The 24,338-nt window shown below is 42.4% G+C and overlaps 1 protein-coding gene and 1 long non-coding RNA gene across 6 annotated transcripts; one reads left to right on the top strand and one right to left on the bottom strand.

The window, feature by feature from the left end:
- Positions 1-878: 878 nt before the first annotated feature.
- On the bottom strand, positions 879-11,119 carry LOC115146282 (KH domain-containing, RNA-binding, signal transduction-associated protein 1-like). 5 transcript variants are annotated; one of them, XR_003866118.2, is made up of 11 exons: positions 10,780-11,119; positions 8,482-8,609; positions 6,221-6,337; positions 5,703-5,849; positions 5,393-5,535; positions 5,038-5,302; positions 4,302-4,378; positions 4,089-4,147; positions 3,698-3,869; positions 1,846-1,913; positions 879-1,419 (listed from the first exon to the last, which is right to left on the bottom strand). XR_003866118.2 is itself a non-coding variant. In XM_029688275.2 (9 exons), the coding sequence occupies exons 1-9, from the start codon at positions 10,937-10,939 to the stop codon at positions 3,763-3,765; spliced, it is 1,200 nt and encodes a 399-aa protein (XP_029544135.1). In that variant the 5' UTR covers positions 10,940-11,119; the 3' UTR covers positions 2,840-3,762. The 5 variants fall into 5 exon arrangements, 2 of the variants coding, with proteins under 2 accessions (XP_029544135.1, XP_029544134.1); XR_003866119.2 differs by having other exon boundaries at positions 1,529-1,913; XR_003866117.2 differs by having other exon boundaries at positions 879-1,913.
- Positions 11,120-11,674: 555 nt separating this feature from the next.
- On the top strand, positions 11,675-19,604 carry LOC135561905 (uncharacterized). Its single transcript, XR_010459776.1, has 2 exons — positions 11,675-18,967; positions 19,000-19,604. It is a non-coding gene; the product is annotated as an uncharacterized LOC135561905 (long non-coding RNA).
- Positions 19,605-24,338: the final 4,734 nt, after the last annotated feature.

Below are 24,338 nucleotides of genomic sequence, written 5' to 3' on the forward strand. Positions count from 1 at the left end.
GCCATTAGATACCTGGTCCACAGAAAGATGCTGTTAATTTATTTAGAGTGAGAAAATAGATGGGACAAGGGAGCATGATACAAGAGATGTGTTGTCAATTTTGAGTAACCAAGTTTATATTTATACTGAACAAAAATAAAACACAACGTGTAAAGTGTTGGTTTCATGAGCTGAAATAAAAGATCACAGAATAATCCAGTCACCTGACAGGTGTGGAATATCAAGAAACTGATTAACAGCATGATCATTACACCTTCACACCTTGCACTGGGGACAATAAAAGGCATCGGGCCTCTACAATGTGCAGTTGTCACAACACAATGCCACGTGTCTCAAGTTGAGGGAGTGTGCAATTGGCATGATTGCAGGAATGTCCAACAGCTGTTGCCAGCTGTTAATTTCTCTACCATAAACCTCAAATTATTTTTAAAGATTTTGGCAGTATGTCTAACCGGCCTCAACCCCAGAACACATGTAACCACGGCAGCCCTGGCTCCCAAGTGGGTGGGACAATGCACTCCCATGGCTGCGCCTCTACCCAGTCATGTGAAATCCATAGATTAGGGCCTAATGAATATTTCAAATGACTGATTTCCTGTAAGTCAGTAAAAGGGTTGCGTTTATATTTTCTATCAGTATAAATAAGGGAGGCAGCTGACGGGTTGACCTTATATACGAGCCTCAAAGCAGCAGGTTGAGCCCATTATGCCAGTGACCTGGTTTGCTGGTTTGAATCTGAGCCGAATGAAAAATCTGTCAATGTGCCATTGAACAGAGCACTGAACCCCAATTGCAACCCTGATTGCTCATGTAAATTGCTCTGGATAAGTATCTGCTAAATGACTAAAATGTAAAACATAATTTGACAAAAAGATATCTTAATCAGAATAGAGATTTATTTAAGAAAGGAAAGTTATTCTGCACAGAAATGATTCAAGACCTTCCTGAGGCAACTACAATTTTACAATCACAAAAAACAAGTAAAACGAGGTAAAAAAATAAAAGTCAAGGAAATGTAGCAATTATCATTTTAGGGGGTAGATAAGTTTTGATATTGCAGATTGTACCTTCTATCAATGTAATTGTCTGCATCATTTCCCAGAATACAACTCAGTTCCTCTTACTCCAAGCTGCTTTGTCAGGAACCAGTGCATTTACTTCATCCTCTCAAGTTGAATGCACTGTAAGCCTCATGTTCTTTCTCTGGAGACTTGCAGACATTAAGCAGCCATATTCCAGGGAGTGCCATTATCCATAAGTGCTGGAGCGAACACACATCCTCATTTATAGCAAACTGATGGGCATATCTTCTGTAAGAAAAGCCTTGTGGCAATCCTGACAGTTAAACCCCAAACAAAACATGGGGCTGCCAGGCTTAAGTTACCCGTGCAGTCTTCAAGGCCTTTCACTGGATTATACCTGTTGAAACGATAAATTCACAAGTCACCCTGTTGAGCAACTAAAAACGGAGCACTTCCCAAAACCTGATTGAGAACAAAAATTGGAAATCACCAACATTTCCACCCACCTTCCTCCAGTCTAGCAGTAAGTACTTTGTCACAACACTGGTTTGATCTTCTACTACAGCTGGTAAAGACCCTGACAAAATTCAGCTTGAGGGTCCATTACAAAAACATTGCAGTTAGTTGTGAAGAGGACTAGGAGCTTTCTGGCCAACTTCAACAAGCACACGCAAAATGAGGAATACTCAGGTGGATAGCAGACTTTGTTCACTCATCGTTTCATCAGTTTTCCTCAATTTATGTAATAGTAAAACCTAAAATACTAAAGCAGCTTTAGCCAGTCAAATTCCATGACATTGCTGAAGAGTAATGGACGACTTACCCAGAGGACTTTATTCAGCTCAAGTCCGATGCCTTTCTCAAACCCAGAGAGGGACTTACTCGGAATACCTGGGGACAGAAATACAATGAGACCCCTGTGCAAGTGCTGTTGACAACTAACATGTACTTGAAAACGATCATTCATGCAAGACTAATATTTCACTGCAAATGTCATGCAACTCAAGCGGAGGTTGTAAGTCTTTATAACCATGACTTATTGACTTATTATTTTAACATTATTCTAAAAATACCAAACAAAAAAAAGCCAGGGAGGGCAGTTGAAATGATTGGACCATTAACTGTTTTCAATTTTAGCAAGAGTTGCATTACAATCATTTCTAATAATTTTGCACAGCTATTTTGTTTGAAACAGGTCATCATAGCATATTATGCAGGTATGTATTTTTGGACAACTGGTTTTGGATGACTAGCAGGTTCTAGCATTTTGTGCATAAGACAAAAAAATATCTAACAAATGACAGTTGGGGTTCGTTTTACCTTCTTGACGTGATCTTTAGGCTTTTAGCATCCTCTCCCCTGCGATATTTTTCTTTGATGCAAAGTCATGCTGGCTGGTTTTATTAAAGTCAAGTAAGAATCCTGCAAGCTTGACTTGAAATACTGTTGAAAATCAGTTATTTCAAATGACTAAAAATACATGGATCATTGGGAAGCGGGCTGTCGTAACAATTGACTTCAAATAATACAAGTCCAGGCACTATCATTGTCAGGCGAAGTATTTGGAAATACATTACCTTAAGGAACCATCGTTATTTTACGTGACATAATGGGTCTCTTCTAGATCCTCTATTAAAGAGAGAGATGAAGAGGATGTGCTCTTTATCAAAATAGAGCAATGTTCTTTTTGGTTGCTTTTGTCTTCTATGTACATGCAATAATCTGGTGATTGTTTTCGAGTTTTGTGAAGAACCTCAAAATGAGGATCAGTTTTATTAGTTGAAGGCATTACTATACAACAAAAGCAAAATACCAGGTTTAGTTGGATAAAAAACAAAAACAAATGAGGCTTTATTGATACAACGCACTGCAGCAAAACATTTGTGGATATATTTAGTATCCTATTTAGGCAAGAGTACACATATAGCACTATGCATTTTGGAGACTGCACAACTTTAGATAGCAATACAATTGTCCTTAGTTTATGTACATAATATTGAGTTGGCTGCAGTTCTTACATAAAGACCATGTCCAAATCTTGGTAGGACACAAAATAGAGTAATTCACCAGAATTTCCATCAGTCAGCCCAATAAGATGTAGACTAAAGTAAGCCAATCGCAAAAGATATCTATAGTAGAATGTACTACACAATCAAGTCAAATTGAAATGACTCGAGATATTTTAGGACAGACCGTCTCAAGTGTCTAATAAGGATAGATTTCAAAACTCAATAAGAAAAATAAAAAAATTGAACCTATGGAATTTTAGATTATACAGAAAAATTGTCCAGAAATTTATTTAGGTTCTTCCCCATTCATTCTAAGTTGCCGATGTTACATTGATGTCATTGATCAAGTTTATTAGCTAAAAATACTTTTGAAATGCAGCCTAAATGAGTCTGCAACTGCCACTGAATCCTCTCATGACAGACAAACTGAAATAACATTTTTGAACATTAAACTACACAAGGTATCAAGTTTTTTTTTTTTTTTTTTTTAATCTTCAAGCAACCATTAAATTAGATCTTAACTCAAAGATGCAGTGGAAACAAACATTGAATGAAACTTTTTATCAAAATCCTTGCATTTGCTTGCTATGCCCACTCGATGCAACACATCCAATTACCCTGCTCTCAAACCATTTTTAAAAAATTAAAGAAAAAGAGGGAAATTACTTCAGAGAGTTAAAAGTGATTTACAATGGGAGACAGTTGCCAGGGCAACCCTCTACCAGAGCCGTTCAGTATCTTCCGTATGGATGCTCTCTGTAGGACCCCCGCTTATCCTGCCTTGCAGGAGGGGCTTTGCCTCCAGTGGTGGGCCACGAACCCTCCCAATCGTCCTGGGCTACGAGAGAAAATGCACACAAAAGTCGCAAACAAAGGTCAATGTTTGGATACACGCAGTGTGGCAATAAAGAGCGATGGTCAATTCATTCAGTACAAAACATTGACAGATGATAATCGGTTTGGACCAATTATGTCATTTCAATATCTGAGAATGTATGTGAAAATAAGAACATTGGTTATACCAACTTTCACCACCATTAATTTACTATCATCTTACCATAGGGTTCAAAGGCCTCTTGAGCCTCGCCATGTCCATAGTCATAGTACTCTGTATCCCTGAGAAGAGAAGGTCAAACAGTCTTCCACCATTTTGACACTACATTGAATATTGTGAAAGGAAATGTCTGCGCCCCTACACTGTCCTGAGGATTGGCCACTTCATTGTTTAAAAACTCACAATGAACCATTATACTATGAGATAGAAACTTACGCTTGTGGAGGTTGTTGACTGTAATAACTGTCATAACCTTCATATGCAGGCTCAGCATAGCTTTCTTCATAGGCAGGCTGGGGAAAAAACAACATAAGCAATTAACCACAGAATGACACGGTACATGTACAACGCTAGAGTAATGTCAGAACAAACACCTCAAGTGTACTAGAAAGGTTCCATTGGGCTGATACCAATGATTTCTATAAACCCTGGATTGCTGATGCTATACATTGGGCATTGAGACTGAAGCAAACGGTCAGCGGCACTCCCCAGTAGGAGCAATCCTCCTTAATTAATGGGATTTTACAGAAGTTCAATAATTTCTCAAGGACACAAGCAGTTGTATTTAAGTTTGTGGGGTCTGTAATATTACTAATCGAAAATTAAAATGTAAGGAAATATTGTTTATGTTAAGCTCACATATGCACCAAGGTGTATAAAATAACAAGTGTGGAAAAAACAAATGTAGACCTCAATAATTTAATGCTCCCAAAATATTTTACAATGTCAGGAATGCCAAGATGGAGGCACAGTTGATTCAACACAGCACCCCATATCAGTGATCTAGTGTAGAAAAAAATCAATGGTAGATAACCGTGAATGTAGAGGTGACTTGTCAGCCGTGATAAATAGACCTATAATAAATACGACCTTAAACTGACAGCTCCTCTTCAGTTCTGAAAGAGACTAGGTACACAACACAATGACTTAACAATTGAGTGGTTTGACGTACATATTCATCATAGGCCTCAGCCTTGGGTGGTTGCGCATGTTGGTGCTGCTGATGGTGCTGCTGGTGGGAGTGGGCTGGGGACGGGAGCATCCTTTGATTCCCTTGTGCGGGGGGTCTGGAACGTTGAGCTGTGCCTCCTCTAGCAGGTGTGGAGGGGGGTCCACCCCGACCAGCTGGAGCCCCTCTGGTGGACCCACCCCTGGGTGGCCCTCCTCGGGAAGCTCCACCACGAGGGGCTCCTCCACGAGGTGGCATTCCTCGCCCCCTGAAGAAAAACAAAATATATTTGTAAATTTAAAGTTGGAAAGATTGTGGTCTTGTAAAATAAGGGGTTGCCAAAGGCACTGAACCCTACCTGGCTCCTGCAGAGTTGGGTGGGGGTGCTCCCCTGCCCCTGCCTGGGGGGCCCCCTCTTCCCCTGGATTGTGAGTCCTGACCTCCATTTAGGTAGCCAATCTCCATGAACTGATCCTGGCAGATACCATCCATGGTGTCCTGCTTATAAGTAAAGAAAGTAGTAGCTACATTAACATGGCAGGTCCGTGATTAGAACATGGCAGCAGCATGGAAAATCTTGGGCCATTGCTAAGCAATCATAAATCAACCCATAGATCACAACTTTAAAATGTCTGTGGCTGAAGCAGGATGCTCTCTGGGATACTTACAGGGATGAGGAACTTCTTGACCTCGTCCATTGCATGAGCCATGCGCAGGTATGCCTCAGGTATTGGGGCAAACACCTCTATGAAGACATGCAGTTCCATGCCCAGATGAGCATATTTGGGCTCACCGCCCTTTCTCAGCTCTTCCTCCTGAAATGAACATACAAAATTACATAAACTAGGTGGTTCGAGCCCTAAAAGCCATATACCACGGGTATGACAACCTTTTTAATGCTTTAATCACATTGGTAATCAGTTTGTAATAGCAATAAGACACCTCAGGGGTTTGTGATGTATGGCCAACATACCACAGCTAAGGACTGTGTCAAAGCCCACCGCGTTGCGTCGTGCCTAAGAACAGCCCTTAGCATATTGGTCATATTTCACAACCCATCGGGCCTTATTGCTTAAATAAGTCCAATGCTACTCAGTAAATTTCCCAAATACACATTTGATTGCTAAATGTTTGTTTCAAAGGGACTCCACGCATGTACCTGGTCAGCTCCTCCCGACATTCTTACCTTCGCCTTGTCTCTCATGGAACCTTTGCCCAACACAGAGATCTTTGCTCCTGTTTCCTCCTGGAGTCGCTTGATCGTGTTCCCCTGGGGTCCCAGGATCTTACCAACAAAGTTGAACTGAAAAAAATCATTTGAAAAGAGATTACACAAATAGCCTCTGTTGATGCAGATTGTATAATTCAGAGTCATATATCATGTTGCTAAGCTGAGGAAGCCTATTCAACCTAGTGTGATGCACGCCTTTCCCACCCCGGCTAAGGGAGATCAGGGACAGTCAGTCTGCTGCCAGAGACAGTCATTAACATTAATAGATGAATTTGTCATTCAGGCACTCTAACGTGATAGCTAGGGCCATTTGGTTTCTCCTAACCCCTTTTCCTTACTCAAATGAAAAAGAGGGCGAGAGCCTGCCCAGGAGACTGAGATCGGTCCATGTTTAAAGGCGGTAGATATGAGAGCTGTTTCGGCACATCAAAATTAAGATGAATGAATTTCAATTATCAGATGGTCAAACCAACACCGCTCTTTCTGCAATTGCCCATTTATGTGGGCCATTTTCTATTAATTCACATATAGATGCCTTAAGCCGTGCACATGTCAGCCAAATTCTGCCAGGTGAACGAGCAAGCTTGCAAAACGACAATAGTACCACTTGTCCATCTTGAAACGCAATAGCCAGTAAACACATCCTCGAAATTAATTCACCATAACTCAAAATCTGTCATTTATTGAAATTTTTGCAGAAGAGATCTTCAAATTTTACATCCAACTAAGATGTTTGGTATTTCTCAAGTGAAAATTTGCACAAATGACAACACTTCATTGAACAATCCCCATTGTTGACCAAACACCAACAAAGAGACATGTCATAGTCATAATATATGCACAAAGTTCCAGAATGGAATGATGCGGATGTCTTTATTCTGCATGTCTGAATGAGCACTGACATACCATTTCAACTTCACTCCCCTGAAATTAAAAAGCATCATTCCACTACATGCAGTCATATCCATTAAAGTTGGTCACTGTAAACCCTGAGGGGTGGAAGTTGTTTTCATTCCATGTCAGTGACGAGTCCCTTGACAGTAAAGGAGAGCCAGACGAAGTAGAGCAGGGTTGCCCCACTGGCGGACAATTTTATTTGGCTTTTCAAGTTCTGAGCAACCCCCCCCCCATAATTGGGGAGGGGGGGACAACATAAAACCAGCGCCAAGTGATTTCAATTTTGGAAATCTGTTCTAAATTATTCCCACGCATAGAAATATACACCAGTTAAGGTACACCAGTGGCCAGTTAAGGTACACCACCCAATTCATGAAAACAGTTCACACCTACGGACAGGACAGTGAGTCACACGGCCTGCTATATAAAGCAGGCAGACAGGCATCCAGTTACTGTTCTATTGAACGTTAGAATGGGCAAAGCGAGTGACCTAAGCAACTGTGTCGTATTATAGTCAGTGCCATCTGCGCGGGTTCCAGAATCTCAGAAAAGTCCAGCCTCCTGCTATTTTCACATACAACCGTGTCCAGGGTTTACCGAGAATGGTGAGAAAGCACGCTCTCTCACCATGCCTGTGGGCAAAGACAGCTTGTTGATGGGAGGTTGAAGGAGAATGGCAAGAATCCGCAAGCTAACAGGAGGGCCACAAAGAGCGCAGTAAAAAGGGGTGCACAGAATGGCATCTCAGAAGGCACAACTAATCGGTCCTTGTCTCAGATGGGCTATTGCAGCAGACGACCACACCGGGTTCCACTCCTATCAGCTAAAAACAAGAAGCGGCTCCACTGGGCACGCAATCACCAACAGTGGACAATCGAGCATGAGTCTATTGCCCCATCCTGCCTGGTGTCAACAGTACAGGCTGGTGGCAATGGTGTAAGAAATGTTTTCCTGGCACACGTTAGGTCCCTAGACAACTGAGCAACGTATCCATGCCCTGAAGAATTCCAGCTGTTCAGGAGGCAAAGTGCGATCCGACCCGGTACTAGATGGGTGTACCTAGTGAACTGGTCACTGAGTGTATGTAACCATATACAAACAAGGTTTGAGATTATGTTCTAGTACAATATTATATCCGTTTGGGCTTCCTGCAGTCTACAAATGTGTAATTATGTCCACCCACCAAAGTAATCACATTTTAAACACAATGGCCCAAACGGCATGATTATATCATAAATCTTTCAGATGTTAAGCTAAAGATTGAGGAAAAAAATAAAATTACGGACTTTCGATGGAGACCAAGAAAACACTTTACTCACCCTTGGGTACTGCTTGACGGGAATTAGCACACGTTCTTTGACCTTGATGTTCTTTGTGGTAAACAGGTCCAAGTATGTTTCTCTTTCTGCCTCTTTCTTTGACTCTCCTTTCTGAATCCTTTCAATCTCTACAGACAGGAAAACATGGGTTTTTAGTTTGAGTAAATCATTACTGTACCATTGATAATGATTGAACGTATTGCAAGTGCTTCATGAAATGTTCATAATTCACAAGCAATTAGCAGAGCTTGGTCAAATCCAAGTATAAATAACTAAAGTAGCGACATCTGAGCATTGCCCTACTAGAGAACATCCTGGAGTCTAGACAAAAGCCAACCGATCTAGACATTTTAGCACCTGCATTTCCTCAAAGACAACTGGCATAGAACAGACAGTTGTGACAATTGGTCTCTAATCCTCTACAACACAGATGCCCCAACAGTGAAATGCTGCAGGCATTAGACATTGCACAACCGCCAACAATCCAAAACATTATGGGGAAACTGAGCTCCGCTCACTAGATAAACACCCGTATAATTATGAAAGCCTCAGAACTGGCAAACAGGCCTCAAAATCCTACTGAAAATGACAAGTTGGCCTTTAGTCTTCAACCCTGATGCTGTAATTGTTACAATGGGGTGCAGTGGGGCTGTTAAGGTGAGTCTCAAGAATCAGAGACACCATTAATTTGACATAATTAACAAAAAATGGCTGATCAGACTGTAGAATCCAAACTTGTAATGCACACTCCTGTTTAGTTTGAGACAGACAGGTAATGAGGAACTGTCTGGTAGAAATTGGTGCTAGGAGTGAGGCAAGCTGCGATAACGCAGTTAACTAGCACTGCAGCAGGATGAAGCCGTTTATAACCTGGTCTGACACTTAGCCATGACATTGCTGGCAGAGGTCCCAACATACGTAACAATTTCCTGCCTAAAGAATTGTACAGTAACTTTGCAGCAGATATCAAATTGCAGATGTGCAGACTAGCTGGTGTCTACTATAAATTTCAAATATCTGCCAGAAATTCAGGAATCGAACTGTAAATGCTGGATTTACATAAGTCATTTAGTAGACTCCCTTATTCAAAGCAGCTTACAGTTAAGTGCGTTCATTCTAGGTGAGACAACCAGTCATGGTTAACTAAGTCGAGAAAAAAAGTGATAGCTACTAAGTTTCGTTAAATACACATTTTTACAGCACTAACAAATAAGCAGCCACATTTCATATAATGTCAGCCAACTAGCTACTGTTCCAAACAAAAACTGCAAGCCACGGCCGGTTGTGATACAGCCAGGGTTCGAACCAGTGTCTGTAGTGCCGCTTCTAGCGTTGAGATGCAGTGCCTCGGAAGCCCAATTTGCGAGCAGGGATGTGTACTGTCTTAAAACAATTTCCCCATTATTTTCAGACAATTTAGGATATTGCACACCCTTGGCTGAAGTTGGGGGCAATTGTGTTTAATGAAGGCGATACATGTTTCCCGTTTTTCCCGTGGTTCGCCATTAGATGGCTGAGGGAAAGTATGCCTTGCAGTCTGAATGGATGCTTTATGTCTGAGCCGGTCTACACGCGTATTACCGGGAATGCACAATCCTAGATGTGCAGATCTAGCGCCAACTATATGTTGCCTCAGCAACATTCAATCTGGCCGGCAGGTTTGAGTAAAAAAAAATTAAAAAGTGCACATTGTTCTGGAAGATTGAGAACATCGGTGCAGCCCTCTGGATATTTTTTATTCCCCATCCCCATATACAAAATTATTGCCCAGCCCTGCCATAGAGATGTTCACATGCGGCTACCAAGCTTATATAAACATATATCGTTCAATTGTTACTTTACACAGTAAATCACAGGAATCAGTAGTTTTGGGTGGATTGTCCCGTTAACGTTAGTTACATCACTACACCCCCCACTTGGTGCCATGCCTCTACCTTAGAACCTCGTGCCAACATGCCTCTTTCCATATCAACCATTGTCCAAGGGAATACTTAAAAATATATATATATATATATATATATATACAGTACAGAGCGGTGTGTTTAACCAAAGCCGTTTCATTTATGACAAATATGAACGAGATGCCAACATTTAACAAATCATTTGTGCAGTAATCAATGGGTTAACGTTACAAACCAGAACGGTTTGACTACTAGCTAACGTAGCTACAGTACGTTAGCTAGCCATCGTCATTCTTTCAACTAACGTTACCCCAGAGATAGCCTTACTATAACTAACAAACAAATTCAGGAGTCACTGCGAATGTGCATTTCAACAAAAATATTTGTGATCTATTACCTGCAGATATCAGTTTCATTGCGTGAGTAAATGACGAATCCAGGCTGTCTTTTTCTGCCAGAAGCTCCGGGAGATATTTGCTTTCATTCTCCATTTTGCCTTTTTTAGGCTCGGGCTTAGCGTCGGAACTCATGTCGCTCACGTTCTGCAAAGCTTTCATTCACTTAGTTTCAAAGCAGTCGGCAGTACCCCAAAACAACACACTGTATGACGTTTACTAGCTTTATGTTATTCCCCGGTAACTAGCTAGATACACGTTGTCCGTATTTTAGCGGTAACCGAGAGCGGGCTGTGAACAAAAGAGGTTGGTAGAACAGACGATGTTCTTCTTGTGCAACAAAAAAAAATTACGTCACATGTTTTATAAATCGGAAACGAGGCTGCCTAGTGGATTTAAAGAGGCAGTGTTTTTGAGTTGATGGCCAGTGAGTCGGCAAAGTTCAAATTTTGACGAAGATTTATGTCAAGAAAGCAAGAAGAGAAGCTACTTATTTTGTTGTTTGTGCCCTAATTTGTGGTTGGCCTGTACAAGGGAGAAAAAAAACGGTTTATTAGCTGATACCTAACTGAACAACTCTTTGCAGAAGGCTAAGTGCATCCTTGTTAGTTAAAAAAATATCACAGATCTTCTTAGGCAGAATATTAGTTAGTTAACCTCAAACTGACAGTCCCCGAAATCAGGCACTAGAATTACTTAAACATATATGTATATGTTTACATTACTTGTTTTATAGATTTCCCACCGTTTTATAAGTCAGAAGACAACCATCCAGACTTTCCTATGACTCTGTCAGCGTCCTCTGTCGAATGAACGGGTATTTGCCTCCCTCTGGTGGTCGGCTGAATCATTAAGTCCCTTTATATCGCTTCACTGCAACGTTACGTCTACGTCTAAACAGATTATAACTATATATGGACATACTATAAAATATGAAAAGGCTTATTCATTCACATTTTTCTAGGGGACACACACACACACACACTACCACATTAAAATATTGCCCTCTTGCTAGATTGATGACTAAGACCACAGCGAAACAGTGCAAGACTCAGAGGACTTAGTGCTTGAGGTAGTCACCTCATACAAGTACTTGGGGGTATTGTAGAGGACTGCTAATTCCTATGTAGGTGACATTACATTACTGCTAATTCCTATGTAGGTGACATTACACTACTATAGCTGAGACACATAGTAAAACAGGTCGGGCCCCATACAGGATATTTCTCACACACACACTCACTGTAATCATCCAGAACACTGTCACAACAGGATACTCCTAGCCACAGGTGCTAGCCGGCAGTTCGGCCACAACTCCCCTGAAGATAGGGACGCACACACTTTACACACTGACCCCAGAAGACAGGGACGACGCACATACAGTACACACATAGCTGCCGAGGACACCCAGATAAGACACCCACAGATTGGCAGAAAGCCTAGACTTAGTGACTGAAGATAGCGCACACACCAGATCTCCTTTTCAGCTGAACATGGTGTGACGACCAAGAACAGGCATGGCAGGATTCTACGATGACGGACAGACAACAGAGCCAATGCCGGATGACTATACCCCAGCCTGATCCAATCCGAAGATCCGATCTCCTAGATATCAACCTACTTTCTGTTCTGTATATGAAGCTTGTACCCATTGTTAACTAGTGTCTTTTTTTGCTAGTCTCTGATGAGCTAACAGAGGGGCCCGTATATACGCTGTACCAGATATCTCCACTTTGAAATAAACCTGTCGCTTGTCGTACAATCTACCACCTTGTCTGCATCGATCCTTGACCGACTCACCCTTTATCATATCCCATTATCAACAGAAATGGTAGCAGAGGATGGTTTAATAACGATCCATCAAAGTGAGTTGATTTGGGTGTGAGAGGGCGAGAGGGTGAAAGGACGATTCACGGAGGACAGAGGTGAAGGAATTCGGGGGAGGACAACAATTCTGCTCAACTCGGTAAACTGATCTCAAGGCGCACCACAAACAAGGTAAGCAAAACCTGTTAAATCAAACTTTGCATATTTTCGTATAGTCTTGTCTAAATTTTGATCAGTATTACCGAGTGAGTATGAATTCTTGTGTAAATTTATAATTTGCTGACAAGTTGAAAGTACAGTAAAGTGAATATATGTGGTGACAAACCGGTGACGACCGGGTGATCTAAATCATTGATGAGATATCAGTAGGGGGTCAGCACAGTCTGATGGCTTTCAATGATGAGAGATCACTTAAAGGCCTAGGATAGTTCCGATAGGGGTCAGGAATAGAGATCAGTAAGGGGATAGTTAACTACTATTCATTAAACCTGGCGCCGAGGGGGACAAATTGTAATTTTGTCCTGTGGCCCGGTCTAGGCCAGTCTGATAAGAGATTCTCTGATAGGGGTCGGACATCGTGTAATAAACTCTGATAGGGGTCAGCTCGATATGGATCAGGAATAGAGATCAGTAGGGGATAGTTAACTACTATTCATTAAACCTGGCGCCGAGGGGGACAAATTGTAATTTTGTCCTGCGGCCCGGTCTAGGCCAGTCTGATAAGAGATTCGCTGATAAGGATCGGCTTTCAGGGGTCAGAGATATAACGTGTTGTTTTGTCTTGTTTTGTCTATTTGTAACTGTTTATATTAAAATGCAATGTGCTTGTAATTGTTTCCATTAAGATTGTTGGTGGTTAGATAGAGAGAGAGAGAGAGAATTCAATAAGGGTTATTTGATAAATCCGAAACTTCTATGTTGTATGTACCTATGACTTCTGTGTTAAATGTATAATCAGGAACAAAATGACTGATGTATAATTGAAATAATATCTGAGCACAATATTCAATATCGAGACTAAATAGTCGAATTGATCTCTATACAAACCCATGCGTTTTTTCTCAAACTGAATATACGAGGGAGCAGCTCTGAGATAAGGCAGAGTACGTGGCTCCAGGAATTCATCACGGGTATTTACCAGTGACAGGCTAAGTATACTCAGATAGTCTGAATATATATTTCAATTGGTCAAAATATACATATATACTTACTAAAATATACAATACATGACAAATGGTGACCCCGAAGTGGTCTGGTAAAAGGACATCGCTGGACATTGGTGTGCCAGCCGATTGGCCAGTACTGTCGTCGTCTCACAAATCCTGACCGGTCAAATAAAAAGGGTAAGCAGACACCTGTTGTGAAAAACTAAAGTTCTGCACATTGGAGTTATCCAAATTTAGTTTGGTGAGATACCTGTTTGATGTAAGTTACTAAATTTAAACTACAATGATGTGTGAGATTGGAAAATAGTTGAGAAAGTAATATCTCCATTGGCAACTGCAATTTTATTATTGATCAACCATACTTAATGGTGCATTGTGTATGGGATGTACTAGTATGCCTGGCTGGTAGGTGGTAACAGAGAACACTTACTACATGTATGAATGATGGGTAACGGGTGGCCACCAAAGCTTGAATGGATAGTCTGGGACTACATGTATGAGTGGTGGGTAACGAGTGATCACCAACTAATTGGGGGCCGATTTAGCCGTAGGGAAAGGGTATCACTTGGGTTTCAGTAAAGGCATGGGTTGTTGGCAGTATTGTAGTGTACATGGAATGTCGTTGGAAATAGAAAAGGGGTTGAGAACGCTGAAGTCCATTCTAGAATTCAATAAAGGCAGAGAGGATAAGGAGTGGAGGAGACGGGGTGAGAAGCTGTACAGAGAATGGACAGAAGGTGGGGCTATTGCATCTCCTACTGGTCTGCTTGCTGGGGAGAACGAAGATTTGTGTGTGTCTGGTGTAAATTGAAGTTTACGGGCGTAAATGAAGATTTGTGGAGCTGGTACCGGTGAGAATGTTGAAAAAGTCGCAGGCTTGCTGATGAGAGTTATATCATAGAATATTGGGGGGTGTGCATGACTGTTGGAAAAGGTGTTCAACTCTATTAACGTAAAATTCTGTGTGTAGAGTTATATTATGAGGTTTGAACTATACTAATATTGTGGAATTACATAATCAACATCTGAACATACTTACGTTAAACATTAATTGAGCCACTGAGTAATAGATAAGATATACACTAGGTACGGGGCGACGGGTGTGGTCGATGTAAGACGGGAGTGGTGTTCTAACCAAGTGCTGAGAAATAAGGTAGATTTATTTTGTTCTTTTAATTAATTTACACAAGTACTTCCCGGTTATTGATTTTGGTTTGATTGTTCAGATAACACCACTGAAATTAAACAGGAGGTTAAGGTATACTAACATTAGAATCTGTTTTCATTATGGGGAACAATGGAAGGCCCGCAGAGGGGATTGCAGGCTGAGGTTTTTATGTTAAAGGGACAGTGCACGTTTATCACAGTTGTTTGTGTGTCTAATGGCTGGGTATCTAAGAAGTATTTTTGGGGAGACAATTTGGAGAAACACGAATAAAACATGAAACACAGAGACAAATTATTTGAGTTTGAGGGGATTATCATAATTATTAGGTTTTGTTTTTGTAGTAAACGTTTGGGTTAAGGGGATTTTCACGTTCCCAGAGACATGGTATTTTACAGATAGGGGAAAAGGCAGACGGAGGGGCCCTCCGCCCGCACTGCAGAGACCTTGAAAGTTGGAGAGAGCAGAGGAGAGGTTTTGGAAAGGGGGGCAGGACAGGCAAAGATAACAGTTGCTGAGTGGAGACAGGGAGAGAGTTGGACATGTGGAAAATGATGGGGGCGCTCCTTCATGATGATGTCAGACATAAGGATAATATACTAATCTTACCTAAGTCATGATTTAGAGTAGGTAAGGTTGTTACCTGGGCAGAGCCAGGTATCAAAAGGGGGATGGGTAAATGTGGACTAGGATAGGATGGGGCCGATTGGATAAGAAACTAATAATTAAATATGTAAGCTAACAATTGGGCATAGAAGTTAAAGATATAATCAGATAAAACATATGAGAAATTGTTTGTTAACCAAGCCTGTATGTCCAGGATTTTATGCATTACAGGTGAACTACAGGTGAAGTCACTCAATCCAGTCCCAGAGGCTTGGGGACCATAGATGACCCCTGGTGACAGCTAGCTGAAAGAGCTACCCAGATTCATATCGCACGGCGGAAGGGTAAGACACTTTTTCACTGTCGGACATTAAAACAGTGTTCGAGAGAAGAACTGGAATTAACAGAATTCCGGGGGCCAACTCTCGAATGAAGTAACCCTAACTGTCCTATCACCCCTGTTTTTGTTCATAGAAGTGAGGATGTGTCTGGCTCTGGCTAAGTGATGTGTATTTTGTTCCAAAATAAGCATAAGAGATCCCTAGATCTGGGTATTTGTAAGTCGCTCTGGATAAGAGCGTCTGCTAAATGACTTAAATGTAAATGTAAATATAGACAAGAAGTTAGAGTAGAGATTACATGATAACCGACTTCGGACAGTTCTAGGATTGGAGAAGAGGGTATCCTTATAGCATGGGGATCCACAAGGGTGGATAGGTTTTCCATGATATGGGGAAACCTGGGAGCAATGTTGAACTTTGTAAAGGTGATGAAATCCTACTAACCATCAAAACTATTAAGCTCTCTGATGCAGGCACTCACACCCTCGGACTACAAAGGACGAGGACAGACATGATGGGTGTGTTTTCTATTAAGGTACTGCCAAGACCAGAGGTAACCGGACACACTCCTCTACCACCACTGTGTTAAAAATACCATTCAGGTAATTAATGTTAGAGACTATTCGGCTATTGATCAATTAGGAACTGAGACTGGTTTTGATAGTAGGGACAATTTGTGGCTGTCTTATATGAGGTACACAGCTAAAACCCTGAGAGGAAAGGACTGCATTATTTGTAGTCATGCTAGACCTGTTCTGGCTACACACCCATTTGCTGCAGGAGAAGGAGAGGGGTGGTTGTGTATTCTGAGAAGTTTTTACCAGGTTAAGCCCAATTCAACCCTCTGTTCCTCTTTGAGCCTTGTGTTTCCTGCAGTACCTCCTCATCGGGCCATTTGGGGTGTTGAGGCATGGGGGGGGAAATTGCAGTTGCATCACGGGTACAGGTAATGGCATTGATTATGGGAGATTGCCTGAAGCTGATTGCAGTAGTAACATAACCATTAATTCCACTTGGCCAGTTACAGGCTGATGTGAGGTGGATGAGTGGAGCCAAGAGTGCTGAGACCCATTCTTAGAGGAGAATGGCAAGGTATGTGTGCTCTGACCAGTTTGATAATTCCACTGACCATTGTTGATGTTACTGCTGAACAGCTGTTGGGTTCTGTATCCAAGGGACCTGAAAACATTCCATCCCATGGGAGACATAGATGTAGTACTCCATGGACAGAGAATGTAGTTGACATAAACACTAACCTGTTGGGTGTGCCAGTGGGGGTTCCTCATGAGTTTCAGGCCTTGGGTAGGAATGATGGACTCTGGCACTTACTACCTACTATGGGTCCAGCCATGGTGGATGCTAGACAGACTGCATGGATTAATTATGTCTACTATAATCAACTCCCGTGATGCACTCACTGGTATGTCTGAACAGCTTGGGGCCACATTTGGGGTTTCCAGACAGAATAGACTTGCCTTGGATATGCTTCTTGCCAGTCAGGGGGACGTTTGCAAGATGTTCGGTAAACAATGTTGCACGTATATTCCTAATAATACCAGTCCAAATGATATCTAGGGCGGGCTTGATGCACTATCTGATAAGATGAGGTCCACAGGGAGGGTGGAGGAGTCTGTTCTCTTGGCCTGGTTTGGTAAGTACACTGATATGATGGTTACTGGATTTCTGACCCTAATTCTTGTATTATTTGTTATTGATGTGATGTGCTGCTTGCATCATACCGTGTTCTAAGAAATATGTTACAGATATGGTGAAGGCTTCAGGCATGTTGCATTTGCTTGATGCTCCAGTTGGAGATGCCGATACGGAAGCATGCTTTCAGGAGAGGATGGGACTGACTGAGGATGACCCATGGTATGCTGTGGGTGAGGTAGTAGAATAATTTTACACCACCACAGTTCCTTGTTATAAATTTTTATGATAGGTTTTCTTTCCAGTATGTTTGTTCTCCCTGTTGTAAAGGTTTAGAGTCCCTGGGTGGCAAGGAGCCCACCTGGTACAGGATAGGAGTAGCTGAGAGGACCAGATGGTTTCTAATAATTCTTTCCTCTGTTTTCCATGACCAAAGTTTTATCCTACATCTTACATGTCAATAACAATAAAGTTTTATCCTGTTTTTGATAAGTGACACCCTTGTGGGTGACAAAGGGGGAAACGCATATAACAATAGACATATATCACTTGTTATTAATAATAAACTTTTTATTATTTTCATGAAATGCTATGACTGCTGAAATAAAGGATAATGAGTGTCAAAAGGGGGACTTAAATTTCACACCCTTGGGGTTATTTTACATTATAGCCATTACCATATATATGATTGAATATTATCTGCTGTTGCCTTGGGTGGATGTGTTTATGTGTTATGTTCTCTAGCTGATTTGAAACATTGTTAAAAGTATCAGGGCCATGGAACTTTCTCATGCTGGGAAAATACAGAAGGGAGGGCACATTCAGAGCGTGGGGTTGCGAGAACAAGCAGTCTTTTGTTAGATAACAGGAGCCAGGTGCGAGATAACGGCATGGAGCATGAGACCCATCTTTTAGTTTTTGCAGCCATTTTAGTGTTGTGCGGCTGCGGTTGCATTCCATGTATCCGGTCCCTTACTGCTAGAGTTATCTCCAGAGCTATTGACCCTTCTTCCCTTCCCAGATGTATCCTCTGCTTGCTAATGACCTGCCAGAGTTTGAGGATGAGGTGGAGAATACCCATTAGAATACCCATCTCTTTGGAGATGTGAAGAGAGGGTATCACAACTTTTTCCTGCTGGAAAAGGTTGGCTTATGTGGACAAACATTTTACTTATAGCTTAGAGCTGTTGTTCTCCGCAATTGTTAAATGAGGGTTGTAAGTTCCTAGGTGGCTGGTAGCCAACTTAGTACATAGTGGGATTGAGTGGAGAACTTGGTGGTAATACATATACATCCATTTATTTTTAATGTTGTGCCTTTTTCATAGCCCCTTTGGGAAAAGTTTTCTTTTGTATCAGAATCTAGTTAGGTTGTGTCACGTCTCTGGGGAGACGTGAAGAGAGGGATTTGTAGAGGACTGCTAATTCCTATGTAGGTGACATTACATTACTGCTAATTCCTATGTAGGTGACATTACACTACTATAGCTGAGACACATAGTAAAACAGGTCGGGCCCCATACAGGATATTTCTCACACACACACTCACTGTAATCATCCAGAACACTGTCACAACAGGATACTCCTAGCCACAGGTGCTAGCCGGCAGTTCGGCCACAACTCCCCTGAAGATAGGGACGCACACACTTTACACACTGACCCCAGAAGACAGGGACGACGCACATACAGTACACACATAGCTGCCGAGGACACCCAGATAAGACACCCACAGATTGGCAGAAAGCCTAGACTTAGTGACTGAAGATAGCGCACACACCAGATCTCCTTTTCAGCTGAACATGGTGTGACGACCAAGAACAGGCATGGCAGGATTCTACGATGACGGACAGACAACAGAGCCAATGCCGGATGACTACACCCCAGCCTGATCCAATCCGAAGATCCGATCTCCTAGATATCAACCTACTTTCTGTTCTGTATATGAAGCTTGTACCCATTGTTAACTAGTGTCTTTTTTTGCTAGTCTCTGATGAGCTAACAGAGGGGCCCGTATATACGCTGTACCAGATATCTCTACTTTGAAATAAACCTGTCGCTTGTCGTACAATCTACCACCTTGTCTGCATCGATCCTTGACCGACTCACCCTTTATCATATCCCATTATCAACAGTATGGCTAGACTGTGCACTGTCCTTCTCTCAGCCAGTGATGCCAACTCAGCAATTTTGTTGCTAGATTTAGCAACTTTTTAGACTACCCTGGCAACTTCTTTTTCAAACAGCACCTAGCAACAAATTTAGCTACTTTTAAACATTTATTTGGAGCTTTTAGCAACTTTTGAAAGGTGACTCAAACGCTAAAATGCACGCATTTTCCCTCTAAATGACACAAAAAATATATTTTCTCTGTCACACACTCAGTCACAGCACACGTGCCTGGCAGCAAAAGTGCATTGTGAGTGACGTCAGCACCAGGCGCTCAGCTCGTGCACAGGCAGCCAGTGTTGCCAATTTAGCGACTTTGTTGCTATATTTAGCGAGTATTCATACCTCTTTAGCAACACATTTTCAAAAATGTGACAAATCTAGCAACTTTTTCTGGTGTTATTGGAGACTTTTGGAGTCTCTGACGGTATCGTTCTTACTCTTCTCAACGAGCAGCGGGTGCTGCCGTGGGCCCCATCCCCGTCCCAAAGCACTCACAGGCGGCCCAGTCCTCACACAGCAGTCCCTCCCAGCTGCAGTCAGATCAGGAGATGTTCACCCCTCCGCGTGTCCAGACTGCAAATGAATCGAGCATGCGGGAAGCCGCAGTAAATGTAAAATGTTCTTTGTCTAAAATAAATCACTGCACAAAAATAAATCACTGGGGAGGATCACGTGACCCTTGAACGAGATGGCCGCATGAACTAAGCTCCGCACAAGTAGTTTCCAATTCCTAATCTTACCTCCACTCCAAGTTCAAACTCATTTAGCTTTAGTAAAAAAGTAATGGCGGCTACAAAAGGCGACACTACAGGTGACATTTTTACCCGGACTCGAGCATTAGCGACCGAAAAGGCCCCCCCCCCCCCCCCGAGGCCAAACGAATGCCAACCTCGCACTCTGTCGAAGACATCCTTTCTGAGTTGAGTTCCCAACGTACAGAACTAAACACTAAATTAGATGCCATTAATTCTCAGCTCAGTGCGATAGGGGTGTAAGGAAGTGCTATTTCTTATGCAAATGACCAGCTTACTGCTATTACATTGCTATAACTGAGACAACGTATTTTCACAGTAAAACATGTTAGGTCCCATACAGGATAGCTCCCACACCCACACACACAGCACACACACATACACACACTAACTGCCGAGGACACACAGATAAGACATACACCCACACATTGGGAGGAGGACACACAGCCTTGAGACAGAGACAAACGCACACACACATAATCTCCTTCCTAGCCGAACATTGTGTGACTGAGAACGGCACGACGAGACTCAGAGGAATGACGGACGGCTCAACAGGACCAATCCAAGAAGACAACGCCTCAACTGTGGCCAACCAAAAGACCGGGACTTCCAGACTCAACCTACTTTATGCACTGTACATAACATGCTTCCACTCTGTTATCGGCGCTTTTTTCTGCTGGTTCCTTATGAGCCAAATGAATGAGCCCGTATACGTTGTACCAGATATCTTTACTCTGAATAAACTGTCGCTTGTCATACAATTTACCACCTTGTCCGAATCGATCCTTGACCGACTCGCCCTATCTACATATCCCATCATCAACAGGGGCAAGGTGACAATCCTGGAAAACGCTTTGCCTGACATCAACAACAAGATAACCATAAACCCGGGACGCCTGGACGAGGCAGAGGGGCGAATCCTATCCATGGAAAACTTATTGACAGATGCCATGGAAACAATAGCATATGTGAAAAAGAACATAGAGCATCTGGAAGAGAAAACAGAGGACCTGGAAAACAGGGGGCAAAGGAATAATTGTACACCATTTATTTTCCTTTTATGTGAACACAGCTGTAACTACTATCCACTTTTACCCAGCGATGACTTGCACTAAAGTTCGATTACTGTTCGATGACGATGACTAGTACCTTAAATCTATTGACATGGAACTGCAATAAAACGGAAAAAGATACTATGTGCTCTAAAAAAGGAAAAAGCAGACATCGCGCTATTACAAGAGACACACCTCTATAGATTACATTTTTATCCCAAAGAGTTTCATAAATTCAGCCACATGTACAATCGGACCCATAGCACTTTCAGATCACGCCTTTGTCCACCTCCGCTTTGACCTCTGCAAAAACATCCCGAGGTCAAAGAGCTGGAAATTCAACACCTCCATGCTATCAAACGAAGCGTTCCATACATTGGTAAATACATGGATAGACAACTACACACAAGACAACAAAGATTCTCCTGTTTCTCTGGCCACAATGTGGGACGCTGCTAAAGCCACACACTTTCATAGAATGAAAACCGATATGTCTCCTAACTGTAAAAGATGTCCCTCTGAAAGTGGAACCAATATGCATGTATTTTGGAGCTGTAGAGAGATATACATACTGCTGCACAGAAAATACTAGATGTACAGTTTGATATGACCCCGTGTATCTATCTTCTTAATGCCCAGCAGGACTTTGTTCTTGATCCTGACAGAGACAATTTGCTTATGACTATTACATACTTTGCTAAGAAATGTATTCTTCTATTGTGGGCCTCAAGAGACAGCCCAAGTTTGATGGACTCTGGTCTCCACTATTCAACTATATTTCAAACTGGACAGAGTGAACGGGGTGACTAGGGAAATGTGCAGATATATGTTGTGTAAGGTGTTGTAAAAATCTAAAAACAAATTATTGTCTCGTCGTCTCAGCGAAGGCTAGAAATAGCTGATAAGAACCTTGATAGTGCTGCTGCAAGTTTTATATATGTTTTTTGTGTGTTTTAAAAAGATCTTTGTGAGTACGTGTAGGTATGTAGGATATGTGGTTGTGTATGGGTGTGAATGTATGTATGTACAGTATGTGTATATATGTATAGGTATGTGTACATTACATTACATTTAAGTCATTTAGCAGACGCTCTTATCCAGAGCGACTTACAAATTGGTGCATTCACCTTATGACATCCAGTGGAACAGTAGTGCATCTAAATCTTTTAAGAGGGGGTGAGAGGGATTACTTTATCCTATCCTAGGTATTCCTTAAAGAGGTGGGGTTTCAGGTGTCTCCGGAAGGTGGTGATTGACTCCGCTGTCCTGGCGTCGTGAGGGAGTTTGTTCCACCATTGGGGGGCCAGAGCAGCGAACAGTTTTGACTGGGCTGAGCGGGAACTGTACTTCCTCAGTGGTAGGGAGGCGAGCAGGCCAGAGGTGGATGAACGCAGTGCCCTTGTTTGGGTGTAGGGCCTGATCAGAGCCTGGAGGTACTGAGGTGCCGTTCCCCTCACAGCTCCGTAGGCAAGCACCATGGTCTTGTAGCGGATGCGAGCTTCAACTGGAAGCCAGTGGAGAGAGCGGAGGAGCGGGGTGACGTGAGAGAACTTGGGAAGGTTGAACACCAGACGGGCTGCGGCGTTCTGGATGAGTTGTAGGGGTTTAATGGCACAGGCAGGGAGCCCAGCCAACAGCGAGTTGCAGTAATCCAGACGGGAGATGACAAGTGCCTGGATTAGGACCTGCGCCGCTTCCTGTGTGAGGCAGGGTCGTACTCTGCGGATGTTGTAGAGCATGAACCTACAGGAACGGGCCACCGCCTTGATGTTAGTTGAGAACGACAGGGTGTTGTCCAGGATCACGCCAAGGTTCTTAGCGCTCTGGGAGGAGGACACAATGGAGTTGTCAACCGTGATGGCGAGATCTTGGAACGGGCAGTCCTTCCCCGGGAGGAAGAGCAGCTCCGTCTTGCCGAGGTTCAGCTTGAGGTGGTGATCCGTCATCCACACTGATATGTCTGCCAGACATGCAGAGATGCGATTCGCCACCTGGTCATCAGAAGGGGGAAAGGAGAAGATTAATTGTGTGTCGTCTGCATAGCAATGATAGGAGAGACCATGTGAGGTTATGACAGAGCCAAGTGACTTGGCGAGAATAGGAGAGGGCCTAGAACAGAGCCCTGGGGGACACCAGTGGTGAGAGCACGTGGTGTGGAGACGGATTCTCGCCACGCCACCTGGTAGGAGCGACCTGTCAGGTAGGACGCAATCCAAGCGTGGGCCGCGCCGGAGATGCCCAACTCGGAGAGGGTGGAGAGGAGGATCTGATGGTTCACAGTATCGAAGGCAGCCGATGTATGTATGTATGTGTATGTATATATATATATATATATATATATATATATATATATATGTGTGTGTATGTGTACATATGTATATATATATATATATATACCAACAACAACAATTTTTTAAAATTATTTTTCTTAATCTTTTATTTAAATTGTATTTTTTTATTTGATTCATTCATTATTATATATTTTAACTTTTTTTTCTTCTTTCTTTTTAAAGCCTGTCATGTCTGTGAATGTGGAATGTGTTTTGTTGGTTGATTGAAAAACAAGAACATTTAATAAAACTTTAAATAGAAGAAAATACAAAATTAGCCGCAGACACCTTGTCCACTGTGTGTGTGCCTCTCTGTGACATAAGCTGACATCGAGCTGGCTAGCTCATCATGTCTCAGTCTAAACTGTACACTTAAAAATACAGAAAGGAGTGGGAATCGAACCCTGAATTCAAAGGCTGGTTGAAGCCGTTTATTGGAGATGATACACGGACATACTGCCTGTATTGTAAGGCTGATTTCTACGCCAAACTTAGTGATGTAAA

This window comes from Oncorhynchus nerka, linkage group LG18 (assembly GCF_034236695.1).
Source record: "Oncorhynchus nerka isolate Pitt River linkage group LG18, Oner_Uvic_2.0, whole genome shotgun sequence".
NCBI lineage: Eukaryota > Metazoa > Chordata > Actinopteri > Salmoniformes > Salmonidae > Oncorhynchus > Oncorhynchus nerka.

Excerpts from the sequence above, each read along its gene's own strand:
- LOC115146282 (XM_029688274.2), bottom strand. The coding sequence starts at position 10,939 with ATGAAAGCTTTGCAGAACGTGAGCGACATGAGTTCCGACGCTAAGCCC. Across the intron at positions 5,536-5,702 it reads TCAAGAAGTTCCTCATCCCT|CAGGACACCATGGATGGTAT; the intron begins GTAAGTATCCCA and ends TTTACTTATAAG. Across the intron at positions 3,870-4,088 it reads AGAGGCCTTTGAACCCTATG|CCCAGGACGATTGGGAGGGT; the intron begins GTAAGATGATAG and ends TTTCTCTCGTAG.